General features: G+C 38.9%; 1 protein-coding gene across 5 annotated transcripts in view; it reads left to right on the forward strand.

The window, feature by feature from the left end:
* The window catches only part of ESRP1 (epithelial splicing regulatory protein 1), a 58,238-nt gene that overhangs the window by 24,787 nt on the left and 17,138 nt on the right, over positions 1-16,313 (forward strand). For 3 of the 5 annotated variants that reach the window (XM_006076269.4, XM_006076271.4, XM_006076272.4), the window contains exons 11-13: positions 1,852-2,070; positions 4,489-4,687; positions 7,766-7,934. In XM_006076269.4, coding sequence (XP_006076331.1) covers positions 1,852-2,070; positions 4,489-4,687; positions 7,766-7,934 — 587 coding nt within the window. Of the gene's footprint in view, positions 1-1,851; positions 2,071-4,488; positions 4,688-7,765; positions 7,935-8,424; positions 8,716-16,313 lie in introns of those variants that run through there. The other 2 variants (XM_044928539.2, XM_006076270.4) reach the window with 2 other exon arrangements.

Here is a 16,313-nt window from a genome sequence, read left to right on the forward strand (position 1 = left end):
GTCAAAGTGAAGTCGCTCAGTTGTGTCTGACCATCAACGACCCCATGAATTGCAGCCCACCAGGCTCCTCCGTCCATGGGATTTTCCAGGCAAGAGTACTGGAGTTGGGTGCCATTGTCTTCTCCAGCTACTGTTTGTTTATTGGCTTGGATGGAGAGTGTGCTATCTCTATGACTCTGCCATAGGTGGTTTTGAGTGTAGGGGGGAGTTTTCTCTTTCCTGCCTCCCATCTCTAATAATTTATTTTAATATGTACTGAAGTAGTCTTAGACTTTCTGCTTTCTTTGTTACTAATAATCACTTAGGAACTTTTTACTCACCTTCTATTTGGCAGGTAATATAGGTGCTAGACCATTTCCTGTCCCAAGTTTGTTTATAACCACATTTGTTTTCTATTCATGTTCTTCCCCCTAATGTTTGTACTGTGTCTGGATTGTTTGTGTATTTTCTTAAAGTCTTGCTTTCTCTTTGGCTGTGTTGTGTTTACTTTTTATTATTGTCACCTCTTATTCACCTAACAATTGGACAGGCTGTGAGTGAGGAAGTTAGGGCAGTCTGGGGGTAGTTCATGGATTGTCTTATATTTTTAGTTATGAGCTGGTAAATAGTTGGGCTTCTCTCATAGCTCAGTCAGTAAAGAATCTGCCTGCAATGCAGGAGACCTGGGTTCGATTCCTGGGTTGGGAAGATCCCCTGGAGAAGGAAATGGCAACCTACTCCAGTATTCTTGCCTGGAGAATCCTATGGGCAGAGGAGCCTGGTGGGCTACAGTCCATGGGGTCCCAAGAGTCAGACACGACTTAGCAAATAGACCACCTCCACATGAGCTGATAAAGGCTACAGTGGTAAGTGGCTCAGAAATCTTGGGGATTCCACACATGGCATTTAGGCATACTCTAAACTACAACAAAAGTAGACAACAACCTTGTAACACGAGTTTTGCCTGGGAGCAATTCTTTCTCCATTCCAAAATGTACCTGACCTCTCATCCATTCTCAAGATAGCTGAATTCCATGAATTTAAAAGATAGGATCCTCTCTTTTGCCACTGTCTCAAATTCATATGGAAATTGAATTTTTATTTTCACTAATGGATTTTTTTTTCAGGTTTATGTTATCCAGGCATTCTGCTTTACATATCATTATAAATGTGACATATTTTAATGTAATTGAGTCACTATTTGACCTGTGGTTCCTTTACTGGGTCGTTTTCTTTATAGTCTTGGGTTTGGAGGTGGAATATGAAGATAATATTGAGAGTACTATTTAATGAAATGAAATCTAATAGGTTGTCCATAAGTCCACATTTTAACAATATGTCCTGAAAAGCAGCAGACTTTAAGAGTACTTTCTCAAAGCAGATAGTGATGCATTTGTCTGTGGGAGAGGGTGAGGGTGGGATGATTTGGGAGAATGGCATTGAAACATGTATATTATCATATGTGAAACGAATTGCCAGTCCAGGTTCGATGCATGATACACAGGGTGCTCGGGGCTGGTGCACTGGGATGACCCAGAGGGTTGGTATGGGGAGGGAGGGGGAAAAAAAAAAGTCCTTAATCTAAGTTCATTGTGTTATGTGTTGCATATACCTCAGAATGCCTCTAACAAAAGTGGGCTCACGATCTCCCAGCTGAAAAGCATGAACGACTTTCTCTATGAGTGCTTCTCAAACTTGACTCTGCTGGTTGATCACCCGGGGATCTTGTTAAACTGCAGACCCATGCGGACTGGGTTGGGGTGGAGCTGAGAGGATGCACATCTAGCCGTTCGCCAGGGACGCCAGCCCTGGTCTGCGGGCAGCATCGCAGTAGCAAAGCTCTAAATGACTTCTGTTTTGCTTTGAGCACAGGTGCTGAATCGATTCTCCTCGGCTCCTCTCATTCCACTTCCAACCCCTCCCATTATTCCTGTACTACCTCAGCAGTTTGTGCCCCCTACAAACATTAGAGACTGTATACGCCTTCGAGGTCTTCCCTATGCGGCCACAATTGAGGATATCCTCGACTTCCTGGGGGAGTTTTCCACCGATATCCGAACTCATGGGGTCCACATGGTATTGAACCACCAGGTAAGAAAATCACTGACTGGAAAACTGATTTGCTGCTTCTTATTAAAGACACTCTTCAGTAAACAAGCAACAATTGTTCATCTGTTTGTATAGTAAGTTTTGCAGGAAAAATTTAACTATAAATGCAAGAGATCTTTTAAGATGAGCTCCAGAAGGAATGCTGGAGTTGGTACAGTAATTCAGATTCAGCTCTGATTTCATTATCACATACATCCACCAAGTCATCAATAGCATCAGGTCGGAGAAAAAGACGTTATCAGCATTTTACTACTGCAACTACTGAATTCTGCTGGAGTGAGAAAGCAATCATAGACAACATTTAAAAGCAGTGAACATGTCTGTGCTCCCAAGTATTTTGTATTCATAGATGATTTAGAAATGGCTTATTTCATGTAGCTATCAAATCACATTTAGTAGAGTGTAAACTCAGAAAGAACTTGTGTCTATACCACTTGGAACAGTATGTGATCATAAAAGACATTCAAATGTATTAGTGTATTTGCATGCGTGCTAAGTCATTTCAGTCGTGTCCAACTCTTTGCAACCCACCCAACTTCAGCCCGCCAAGCTCCTATGTCCATGGGATTCTCCAGTCAAGAACACTGGAGCGAGTTGCCATGCCCTCCTCCAGGCGATCTTCCCGAGCCAGGGGTCAAACCTGCATCTCTTACGTCTCCTGCTTTGGCATGCGGGTCTTTACCATTAGCGCCATAGTTGTTGAGAATCCTCTGTGGAAAATCTAACCAGATTCGTATAGTATGCAATATATATTCTAAGCGTATTAAAAATAGGTCTCGGCTTGGTGTCTCTTGCTCTTTAAATAAAATTAATTATATTAGTTGCTGGGCCATTTGCCAGTATGTTGTGTTATCATACAGAACACTAAATACCCATATAGCATGTAATTCTAATGAACGTTTTGAAACTGTTTATTAAAAAGCCAAGTTGTATTAATTTTTGAAAAGATGTTTTCTGTACATTATAGCCTGAATATAGGTTTGTATTAGAAATACCCACTTTTTCTAAACTGCTAGTTTCCCACTTTCTGTTTTCTTGTGAAGATGGGTCACATTCATAGCCATAGTCCTGTCTGACTGGAAAGTGCATGCCGCTGGGTATAGGGACCAGAAGATACTGAGTCCTGGTTGATGCGCCACGCTAACTCGTGCTCACTCTCACGTCACTTTTGAGCTATGTAACTTTTATCCAACTAGGACTCCTTTCGGCATGTTTCACTGATGGAAGGCCTTTTGAATCAAATTCCCCACAATTCAGCATCACCAGAGAATTGTTCGGGTTCTGAGTCACCATTTCTAGTAATCTAGGGGCTATTGTTACTCTTTGATTAACAACCGTGGACAGATTTGCCTCTCATTGACCCTGGTGACCTTCTGTGATTGCACCTGGGAGAAGTGCTGCTTTGATGATGGACAAGCTCTTAGCTGCCTCGAAGATGTTAGTTTTCCATCTTGGACTGGGTTTCCCTGGTGTCCTTAATTTCCCTGGTATGGTAACTCTGATGGTAACTTGCATGGTAATCATTTGCCATAACTAGTCCCTTAGAGACTTTAAAGAAACCCATAAAATAAAAAAAGGAGTCTTATAAGCCAGTGGTATCTTTCTTTCTCTGCCATAAAATGTCTATGCTAAATAAGACTAAGCTATTCTGGTCCTGTGTCGCAGAGATCCACCAGCTTTGTTTTAAATAGGATTTTTAGCAAGCTGTTAGTAACAGAGGAAATGTCTGTAAATACCTGTTGGCCAAGGTTTAAAATGGAGATGCAAAGGAAGAGGTGAGAGAAGGGCTCCCACCGCAGTGCTGGTGCTCCAACTCTGGCCACCCTTCGCCGTGCTCTGCAACCCCAGCTCCTCCCCTCCTTCCCTGTCTACAGGCCACACCCCAATCTAGGCAGGCTTCAGGGAGGAGGAAAAGGGATGTTACAGGTCAGTGAGGGACAGACTGGAGAGCCCATAGAGAACACTGATTTGTTCATTTTCGTGTAGGAGGATGGGTAAGGCTCTAATACTGGTTCTGTTACTAGCTTTTCTCAGTTGAGTGAGATTTAATCAGATTTTTCAGAAAGGGAAAAACCCAGTGTACAATCCTATAGTTTGAAACCACAGTCACAAGGAGACCCTTTCAAAAACCCTTAAATCTAATTCTAGTTGATAAAAACCCAAAAAGGATCACTTTCAGCTATGAGCTCTCAAAACTTATTTCTTCAAGGTTTTGTGGGCAATTCTGTTGATTAGGTGGTGAAACATAAGTCAGGTTTCAGTAGATCTTACTGTCACCCAGATTTTGTGGCTAAAATGTCTGTACCATGGGTGATTGTCACTGTGCATGTTTTGTAAGCAACCACTTCCTTGTTGAAGGAGACAGTCTCCTTTTGTTTTTATTCTTCCTTACGCGCTCAGGGCCGCCCATCAGGAGATGCCTTTATCCAGATGAAGTCTGCGGACAGAGCATTTATGGCTGCACAGAAGTGTCATAAAAAAACCATGAAGGACAGATATGTTGAAGTCTTTCAGTGTTCAGCTGAGGAGATGAACTTTGTGTTAATGGGGGGCACTTTAAATCGAAATGGCTTATCCCCACCGCCATGTAAGTTACCATGTAAGTTTTTCTTGGGTCTTGGCGCTATTCTACGCTATATGCTGGTAGGTGCTTAAGCTGCTTTCATAACTTTCTGTGCCCCTGGTTCTTTCTAAGGCAGGTGAGGTGGTTACATAAGGCTTTCCCATCTGGAATCGGTAGTATCTGGTAATCATTTAAGACCTTGGTTGTGGACACCCATAATTAGAGATGCTACATATACCTCCTTTCAAATTATATTCTTGCTTTTCCAGTGATAAGCACTTGATTTCTGAAGCTTAGTGTGCTCAAGATAAGCACTGACTCTGGGAGGCAACCTGGCTATGTAGATATTTTAATACGCATTTAAAGGTAAAATAAATATAACAGATCCTTTTTGTTTTTTTTCCTGCAACATATTGTGGGTTGTTTTTTTTTTTTTAAAGCAAAGGGTGATTTGATGCCCATTTTGCATTTTTAATTTTTTGAGCATTAAGTATTTTGGGGGAAGGATAACCTGAAGAGCATCTCTCTTGCTCTCCAGGATATCTGGAATGAGCAGGTTAGTAAAAACTAAAATGCGTAAATAAATTAGCCAAAGTTACCATTGGATCACAGGATCAGTGCTTAAATCAAGCCGTGCTGTTGCTCATTGGCACCTGGGTGCAAGCCATCTGGAATCCTGTTTGAGAGGAATAAGCCCTTTAGCATGGAGACCAACTTCTGGTTCACGACTAAGGAACATTTGGGGATCTGATGTTCAAAACTTGAATTTCCTGACAAAGTTTTCAGTTTTGAATAAGACTTTTTCTTAGGAAGTATGTTGGGTATGTTTAAAGAATGTAGCACTCAAAGTATAGTCCAAAGATAACTAAGAAAGTGAACTGGATGGTGTGCTTGATTCCAATAAAATGTGGAGTGTTAAGACATCACTTTCTAGTAAAGAGGAATCCATACCAATAAACCTATTTGATAAACTATTTTTCATAGAACATTTGGTAGGGCTTAATCCTTTATTGCCCTTGGAATTCCTAAATGCTAATATTCCATTTATCTGCTGCTTGCTGTTGGTGAATATCTAAGAATTGATCACTAATGACTATAAAGTTTAAAACATTCTTATTGGGCTGAAGTGGATATCTTAATGCAATCTGTTGTGTGTTTCCTGTCCATAAACCAGTGATAATATCAGTAACTTTTACAGTTTCCTTTATTGATAGTCTATCAAGCACTGTAAGATAAGGGAATTTCTCCATCATGTATAACCCCAGTTCTTTTACTGTGATACATTTTTACTTCTCTCTTCCTAGTGGAAAAAATGGTCATTACAGGCTTCATAAGACTTGCATTTCTCTTTCCCCCATCACAAACCCTAAAATAATAATTTTTCAAAATTTAAATGCATTTTTACATAAAAACTTAACTTCCATATTTTTACTACCTTCTAAAGATTTTAATTAAAATTCAGCTGTTTGTCATTTTAGTGGGAGAGTTTGCTAATTTAAAAAAATTAGAACCAATTTGTGCATGCTATTATGCTTGTTCTGGTAGTTTAGTTGCTTAGTCATGTCCGACTCTTGCTACCCCTTGGACTGTAGCCTGCTAGGCTCCTGTGTCCGTGGAAATTCTCCAGGCAAGAATACTGGAGTGGGTTGCCATTTCTCTCTCCAGGGATGCTTGTTTTACTGCACTTATTTTTTTCTGCCAACTCACTTTAGATGACCCTCTCTTTATGACTTAGGCATCTCAGGTCTGTTTGCCCTTTCTCTGGACTTTTCAGGCCAGGGATCATAATTTTAAAATTATCTACACACTTGGTATCTAACATGTAACAGTTTTTGATGGATATGAAGGAGGCACCCCAAAATTGAATATGAGATCAATATGTTAGTCTTGGGTTTTTGGTTTGTTTGGAGGGGTTGGGGTTTTTTGGTTTTGTTTGTTTGTTTTTGGCTGAACTGCTTGGCTTGCGGGATCTCAGTTCCCCAGCCAGGGACTGACCCAGGCCACAGTAGTGAAAGCCAGAATACTAACCACTAGGCCCCCAGGGCACTCTCAGGTCTCGAATTTGTGTACCCTTATTCAGCTAACTTACTCATCTCCATAGACATACAGAAACCTCTAAGAAGAGCCAAAGACAGTAGAGGTTTTCATGTGAAAAGTTATCCATTAGGCCTCAACTGTTTGCAAAATATATTAGGTGATCCTAGGTTTGCAAAGTGAAGTCAGGGACCCCACATTCAGGCCACTGCTCGGTCATCTCTCCTGTTGGGTGCAGATGTCCTGGAGAGTGGTGCTCATCCCACACATTAAAGCTAGGGACCAGCAAGTGGTCTGACTTAAGTGAGTTGCTGTCTTCAAAGACTTTGCAGAGCCAGAAGACAAAAAATCCAGTCCTTTCTAATCTAATCTGAATCCACTTTTCATCAGCTGACTCTCAGGAAGACTTACACATATTATTTCTTCAGGGTTCTTTTTCAAGGAATCTGACTTTTTTTCTTTTTTTTTGCACTGATCTGAAGATGTCGATTAGTTTTGAAAACCATCTTCTGGGTGCCTTGAAGTGTGCACAATACAGAGATGATCTGCTTGTTTTAGGTCTCTTTGCTCTGTCACAGTCTATGCTTCGGCAGAGCACACGGTCCTGATGAATAGTATTTTACCCTGACTGTCCTCATGCTGTGCTGTAGAGTCGAATTCTCTCCATACTGGCAGTATAGCTCTCAAAAGGGAAAAAAAAGAAAGCTTTTAGTTTGAAGCTACACGAGATGTCAGTCTGTCCCATGTTTCTTTCCTTAGTGGTTTCTTGCACTTAGGAGCAGGGTTTAAAAAAAAAAAAAATGTGTCATGAAATTTTGAGAAGACTTAAAAGTCCACTTGGAACCGTTTTTTCCCCCCAAATTTCAAACTAAGAACCATTCTTTAGGTAGATGGAGTGTGTGAGATTTAAGATTGCTCCTATGTATTATCTGTGTAATCAAAAGGCAGTTGCTTGGGACGGTATGCAGAACTGGTCTCTTTCTTTCAAATGTGTGTATGGAAGGGTAACCTCATGGTCTCAGTGCTTCCATGTGTCAATATCACTAATATATCTCAAGGTCTCTCTCTCTGTTTGTTTAGGCCTGTCCCCTCCCTCCTACACATTTCCAGCTCCCGCAGCAGTTATTCCTACTGAAGCTGCCATTTACCAGCCCTCAGTGCTCCTGAACCCTCGAGCGCTGCAGCCCTCCACAGCGTACTACCCTGCGGGCACCCAGCTCTTCATGAACTACACGGCGTACTACCCCAGGTAAGGCTCACAGGAATAAAGGACTCCTTTGACAGCCGCCGCCTGAGTCCACAAAAGAATGTTGCCCGCCACGTGGAAGGTTAGCATGGCAGGCTGCAGTTTCTGGTCATACATATCTCTGTCCAAGAAGGTTGTTTCAAGACAACCAGAATGTTTATTTTTTTATCCATGTCTTATTGACAGCATAGTCTTTTAGATTACTTATGTATACAACTTTCCCTTTTTCCCTTTGTTTTAGGGCTGTTCGTGAGTTAGCCCAGTAATCATTATAAAAGAGTGACAGTATCAAGTGAATGAATTACAAAACGAGAAAATCTGTGGTGAGGGCTGTTCATTTTTAAGAATTCATGTCAGCCCAAAATAGATGAAAGCTGTTTTAAATTTTGTAGGGCTTGTATTCTTTCCCCTCTAAGTCTTTACTAACAAGTCCAGAATGAGATTTTTCAGTACTTTCTTGGACTCAACATATTTTAAATCTGATTGCTTTTAGTTGTTCTCAATTTCTTGGAGGCAACAGGATATAATGGAGAGAATTCGTCAGTCTCATCTCTTCTTCTACCCGCAGCAGTTCACTTAACCTTTCTGGTTCTTAACAGTGATGGGATCAGCCATGTTTCTGGAGTCCCTGAGTCCCTCCCAGGTCTGATTGCCTGTGATTCTAACTTGGATATAGTATGTCCTCTCATTCTCAATCTTCTTTTAAAAAAAAATTTTTTTTTAAGTCTTGTGTTTAGTTACTAACCAGTTCACTTTATTAAAATAAAAATTTTACTTTGGCACAAGCAATATTGCTCAAATTTTTTTTTAAGGTACGTAAGGGCCTTGTTTTTGCCTTCTCAAGCTATTTAAAATAGATGCGTTGAATACATCCACCAATGTACCGATGAGGTTTTGGCCTGGAACTTACCTGTCTGATCTCTAGAGTTATGTCACACTGTGGCTTTTTATTTTTGTTGCTTGTTTGTTTGGCTGGGGAATTTCGTTGGCCTTGCGGCATGGCTTTCGGGATCTTAGTTTCCCGACTAGGGATCAAACCTGAGTCCCTGCAGTGGGGTGTGGCGTCCTAGCCTCTGGGCCACCAGGGGATTCCCTGTCCCGTTGTATTTCCATGCCCTCTCCATCTACGGTTTCCTCAGAAGGAGCAAGAACATTGAGATCTTGGTAGCATTGAAGCTTGCAGCCAATAAATGTACTTTTTTAGGAATTTTAAAAACTCATTCTTGTTTTTAAATGGAAAATATTGAAAATTTTCTTTATTGGGGAAGAACAGTGAGAAAGCCATGATAATCATCAGCTGACCATCTTTGGAAAATTTGAAAAGGCCCAGAAGCATGAGTAATTGTTCTTGGTTGAGTACTGTGTCAGGCACCCACTCCAGTCCCAATCTGTCAGCTTCTCTGGAGCCTGTGACAGGCACTTGCTGGTAGCGGCTCTGGTTATAAGAAAGATCTTGGTCTTCTTTCTTGTGCCATCAGAATGCCAGGAGTAGGATGCTCTGTGCCCCTGGGTGTTGGGGGCACTTTCTTGTGCCTGTAACACACTTGGAGAGCATCCAATTCCATCATTGCCTTGCTCTCTGGACACTTAAAAGAAGGAATCTCTTAGAAATAGTTTCCCATCATAGTGAGTTGGGAGCTTAAGTCTGGAACTGAAGCCCCAAAGGCAAGAGAAACTGATTTATGGCTTAATAGTTCCTGTAATTTTTTTTCTACTAGTAGTTTTAAAGTTTGTAATGTCCTCCTTAGTAAGTCTAAGAGGATAGAAGTAGTGATTGTAAAAGTAGATTCAGATTTTACATGACTCTAAGTCCAAAAGTAACCTCAGTTATCAATTTGAGAACATACACATCTGTGTACTTGTAAATAATGTGACATACTAACATATGTTTGGTTGGTTTTTTCAACTTGCCGGTATGTCACTGACTTCTTGCCTAAGGACTATCTGCAAATTTACCTCACTCTTGTAACTTCCCATGATAACAAGTTACTTCCCATTCGTGTAACTTTCTAAGAATGAAAATATGTCATAATTTTAAAATTCCTGTATTTTTATAGACATCTAATTGTATCTTTCTCTATTAAACCTCATACTGATCGTTAAATATGTATATGGAACAATTTCACAAAAGTGGGATTTTTAAATCATGCTTGTGTGTTGTATTTAAATTAATATTTCCAAATAACTCCTAGTATGTTTCATTATTTGAATTTTCATGTCCCTCATTCTAGGAAATTATACACACAAAGTGTTCAAACATTGGAATGTTCTGTTAACCAGACTTAAAGTCTGATATAATCTAAAAAAATTATTCCAAAAGCCATCAAATATTTCATAGTTTTGGGAGAACACCACTAATTTCTAACCTCAGATGACTGTAAGGCATTTGAGACTCTGTAATGTAAATGTTGAAAGTATATTTTGGCTTATTTACTGATGTGTAGGAAAATGGGAGATAGCATACTTCAGGCTAAAACAGGATATTAAATCAGAAGCTCTGGAGTTTGTCTCTTTTCAAATTAGAGATAAATTTAAATTCCCTCCACTAAAAAAAAAAAATACTTTATTGAAGTATAGTTGATTTACAGTGTTTTTTTCTGCTGTACAACAAAGTGATTAGTTATACACATTTTCTTGTTCTGGATGTTGTCCCTCTACTTTTTAAATGAAAGCTGTCTGTCTGACTTCAAATTAATGCCATATGTTCATTACTTTAAAGATGCTAACATATTTTGCAAACTTTTAAAAGCAGGCCCCTCAGAAAATGATACTGATTTTTACCTGTTTTTAATTAATTTATCTGGGCAAGCTGTTATTCAGTACCTCTGTGTGCAACACATTTGGAATATTAGGATTAATAAAATATGAACCCTATCTGCTATAGGGTAGCTGACAGAATTCATCCGTGTGCAAAGTTAGTGACTTCAAAGGGCTCCTTCCGCTAGAGGGCATTTGTTCTTATTTTACGTCCTCCTGCTTGGTGTATCTTCCAGTGGGTATTGCTCTGAGAATATACTGATAGCATCTCTGACTGTAAGGATTTGGATTACTTGAAGAACATGTAAGGAAAAAAACAATGAACCAGTTAATTGCCTTTTGTTTAACTAGATGAGTTTTTAGCAGTCTAAATGTGTGGCTGTGACCGCAGCATCTTGAAGAGCTAGTGAAATTAAAACAAGTGGTTCTGTTTGCTGCTTAAGAACATTGATTTTTTCTTTCTCCACTTGAAAGAAGGTTTCAGGTACCCGGTATGCCAGAGCTTAGCCTAGGATACAAAAGAAGTGTTGATGCCCACCCTGCTTATCACTCAAAACTTCTCTCCCATTACACCTTTTCTCTCCTATTACATAAAGTCCTACCTTTTGTTCTGACCTCTCATTTTTCTTAGAAAAGAATATTCTCTTTTGCATCAGAGCTATAAGCACAGGTAAGAAACATGCTAGATCTTCAGCTAAATGTCATATAATTTAAAGAAAGATGGATTAACATAAATGTCTTGTGTATATCCATTGCCTCACCTTTTGTAGGACATATAACTAATAACATATTCACTTGGAACCAAAGTAGAGGGCAAGGGGGTGGTTGACATTTTTAATGAGGGATGCTTTATTTGCATGCCCACAAGAAAGGGTGGGGTTGGATGGGGGATCCTTTTATTTTGGGGGATAACCCATTATGTGAAATCAGCTCCTTTCTAGCCAAGCATTAAATACTAATAGTGAAACATTCTACAGTGCTTGGTTTGTCATGTCATTTTTGTATTCTCTTCTGAAATTCTTTGTACTTGAACCGAAAAAATACCAACTCTCCGAGAGAGGCCTGCATTTGCTGTTTTGAAAAACTTAGCTTTCTTGTTCCAGTCTCCTTTGTTTTATTGAGATAAATGTAGGTTCACACGCCATGTAACAAACAGTACAGAGGCCTTCCATATACACCTGAACTTGTTTAGTCACTAAGTTGTGTCCGACTCTTCGTGACCCCCATGGACTGTAGCCCACCAGGCTCCTCTGTCCATGGGATTTCTCAGGAAAGAACACTGGAATGGGTTGCCATTTCCTTCTCCAGGGGATCTTCCTGACCCAGGGACTGAGCCATGTCTCCTGCTTGGCAGCAAGATTCTTCTCCACTGAGCCACTGGGGAAGCCAGATTTACTTGCTGAAAGCTTTCTGATAGGATCAAGGAAAAGAAAGAATTCTTGTTTTAAAAATTTCTTTTTATTTTATAACAAATACTTAGTGTCACAAATGCAAGCTGGAACTCAGCGTGCAATAAAATGACACTAGAATGTTGGAAAATGTGATATTAATATAATATCAGGCAATGAAATAATGAAGAAGCACCAGATAATTTGCTGGTGGAAACAGCTTTTTTTTTTCTTTCCCAATTTGAATGTCATTTCTAAATGACATAAGCAACGACTGTTGTGGGCCATAGACTATACTCTCAGTGCCTGAGAATTCAGTGTAGTTTCATGGAAGAAATAGTTGTTTACTAAAGACCTTATATAATGAGTAACTCAGGGAATTTAAAATATACTTAAAATTCTTAACTTCAAGGAAAAAACTTTACTCAAAACACTTAATTGATTTCAATATATAAAGTTTTTTTCCCCGATTCTTTTTCTTAAAAATGTTATTTTCAAGCATAGCTTTTAAAAAACCTATGACAGAAATTTTCAAACAAGTAATTTGGGAATATATCTATTACTCAATATTTTGCCAATCTGGTGTCATCATATTGAGGACATTTTAAAGCACAGAAACCCAGACATCATTTCTTTCACGTGTCGCTGTTTATGTGCCCCGTGTATCTCTAAGCGCCTTATTCTTAAGTGTTAATGCTGTTGTTGCGCTCGTGCTCAGCCGTGTTCAACTCTTCTCAACCCCGTGGACTACAGCCCGTCAGGCTCCTCTGTCCATGAGATTCTCCAGGCAAGAATCCTGGCGTAGGTTGCATTTCCTACTCCAGGGGATCTTCCTGACTCAGGGATCGAACCCATATCTCGTGTCTCCTGCGTTGGCAGGCAGATTCTTCATTACTGTGCCACCTGAGAAGCCCTTAAGTATTGATAACTTTAGTTAAAGCAGATAAACTTAACTAGAACACATATGCCTATCTTGATAAACAAAATAAGCCTCTTTTGCCTCCCCTGCCCTATGTAAGCATTTCCTTGGTATATATTTATTGCACTGAAGTAAGTTTAAAGGAAAAACTGACATTTGTCTATGAATTTATTTAATAATAAAGTATTGATTTTTTATTTTATTTAAGTTCAAAATAAACCATAATAACCACAAAACTAGAATGGGATTGCTTCTAGACAGGGTGTGATTTGGGGGGAAAGAAGGTGATGGAGTCATCCTGCTTGCCTTTTACTCGTGCCTTTCAATGTTGTCCTCAGTTCCTATTCAAAAATAAGACAAAAGTGCATTTAAAAAACAAAAACCCAAAAGTAGTTTCCAAAATAATAGCTTTTGTAAATGTGCCTCTCTGGAAAATTGTTGTAACATAGCATGGATCACAGTGTGTTTCGCTTGCTTCTTCAGCTACAGCTTTTCCTCAGAATACTACCTTTTAAACTGTCGTTGTTCTCAAAATATGTAAGATCAGTTATCATTCTGTGCTTTAAATCAAGCAAAAAGATTACTTTTAAAATAATTTCTGGTGTTGGATATAGTTTTCAAATGTAAAATGAAGCTTTGTGGGACAGTTCTTGTTTTGAGTAAGAAGTCTGTAACTTTACTATGTGTTTGGAACATATTATGATAAATGTAGAGGGGTTAAATTTTTGTAATCTTTAATGTAATTGGAGTAAATTTAAGTTTAGCTACCAAACAATTTGACAGTACCTAAATTTGCTTACTATTTTAGTGAAATAGATTCTCAAAAGATTTCTTTATTCCTTCCAAAGTGTTTTTATATTTGTTGGTTACTTAAACTTTCTCCAGGAGGTAGATGCACTTGGAAAGAGAGACTTGTAGCCTTTAAGAAGAGCTAACAGAAATGGAGGATCCATGTGTACTGCCCAGTCCATCTACATGAGTATTAAGCTCAAAAGAATGTTGCAAAGTCAGCCTTCTTGAGACTGTTCACTTAAGATGAACAAGTTAGTTCAGAAATTTCCAAATGAAAATTGATTCCAGCCTTTACATTTGTTAGGATTAAAACGTTGTTTCTCCAGTCACTTTTCAAATATAGGGTCTTTATGTCACTAGGGGTGTTCATAACTGTTAAACAAGACTCGGTGTGGTAATTTTGCAAGGAAGTAGAAACCAGATTTCTTTTTTAAGACTTCTCAGGATGTTTTCTGTGTTAATGTGTTGATGTATTGTGACTCATTCAGAGGAGAGTATATTCTCTCCACTAATTTTCTTTTCCCTTAACCTCTTTCTCTAATAAGGTAGGTAATGCTTTTGATCTCTGTCCTCTAGAGAAATATGACAAGTCATCACATTGTTTTGTCATGCTATAACTGCTTCTACTTTGGAATGCTATCCGTGTTGCCAATGTTTAGTAATTTGTAATTGTTAAATGAAAGAGTATTGTATTATGAGAACTGTTTTCAAAAGAGTATATAGTTTTCTTGGTTGTTAGACACCTTGGCCTTCACTGTTTTCATATATCTTTCCCTGTGCTGAAAAAGAATTTGCAGTGATGTATTAGGATACAGAGTATTTGAAAAAAAATTGTGATGTAAATTAAGACTTGATTAAAAATATAAGATAGGAAATGTTTGATAGTCTGGCAATTAAATTAATCTTAGGCGATTAATATTGGCATAACAATCATGGGCTTTGGGCAGGAGGAAACTTGAATTGCACACTCATAATTTCAAAAGTCATAAATTTCTCAGGGAAATCCAGTTTTTCTCCGCATTGAGTTTGAGAGTTATTACTCAAATCCATAGAACGTGGAGTGCTCCCATGGAGGAGATCTTCCACTTTATAACTCACGTGTTTGACTCCAGCCACAAGTATACATATATCCCCTCCCTCTGAGCCTCACTCCAGAAGGTTCTTAACACGATCTCAGGGTCACCTGCTGACTGAGTCTCAGCAGCAGTGTCTGCATAACTGTGATGCTCTAGCAGTCTTTTGAAAATAAACCTTCTAGGAGAACCCCCCACCATGCTGTTTTTTTTTTCTCTTCATTTCTTCTCACCTCCCCTCAGGTCTTTGCTGGTTCAGGCAGCCCCAGCAGGGCTTCTTAGCAGTTCAAGGTCAGTCTCCTTGTTAGTTTATACAGTCTCTGCATGCCCTGTAGGAACTCGGTGTTCAGTGTTAGGTTGACTCATTCATTTGGACCCTAACCCTTGGGTTCTTTTGTGGTTCTATCAGTTTTTTAATCTTTGCAGCTTTTGAGTACCGGTTACATTATTGGTACTATGTCCATCTGACACTTTTTTTTTTTGCAGAGTGTTGGGATCTTAAGTTTCCCAACCCAGGGATTGATCCCATACCCCCCTGCAATGGAAACACAGTCTTAACCACTGAACCACTAGGGAAGTGCTTCTAACAATTTAATTTCAGAGTAACCGCTAGAAGAACCATGGTGTCCATTAGTAACAACTCCAGTTCACTTCCCTTCTACCCACTTTACTTGCCCCTTCTACATCCCTAAATAACTATTAATCTATTTTTTGTTTCTATGAATTTGCCTGTTCAGATGTTTCATATAAACAGAATAACACCATTTGTGGTCTTTCATGACTAGTTTCTTTGATTTAGCCTGTTTTTGAGGTTCATTCACATTGTAATATGGATCAACAGTTTTCATTCCTTTTTATGGTTAAACAGTATTCCATTGTAGGAGTATACAACATTTAGTTTATCATCAGCTGTCAGACACTTGGAGTTGTTTATTCTATTAATAATGCTGTATACATCTGCATTCAGGTTTTTGTGCGGACCTAGATTTTCAGCTTTCTTTAGTTAGGTATGTACATAGGAGTAGAATTGCTGGGTCATATGGTAACTTTACGTTTAACTTTTCAGAAACAGTCAAACTATTTTCCAAAGGGGCTTTACCATCTTAACATTCCCATTAACAATGTTTTGGCATTTTTCCTTTCTTTACATCCTTTTAAGCTCTTTTAACTATTTTCATGGGTGTGGATTTGCTGTCTCATTATGGTTTTGATTTACATTTATTTATTGATTTTGAGCAACTTTATACGTGCTTACTAGCCATTCACATGTTTTCTTTGGAGAAAAGTTTATTGAAGTCCTTTGCACATTTTTTAATTGAGCAATTTTTCTTACTGTTTTTAGTTGTAAAGTTTCTGTATATATTCTAAGTAGGATATCTTATATGACTTACAAATATTTTCTTCCAGTCTGTGGGTTGTCTTTTCATTTTCTTCATGATGTCCTTTAAAGCAC

Source organism: Bubalus bubalis, chromosome 15 (genome assembly GCF_019923935.1).
Source record: "Bubalus bubalis isolate 160015118507 breed Murrah chromosome 15, NDDB_SH_1, whole genome shotgun sequence".
NCBI lineage: Eukaryota > Metazoa > Chordata > Mammalia > Artiodactyla > Bovidae > Bubalus > Bubalus bubalis.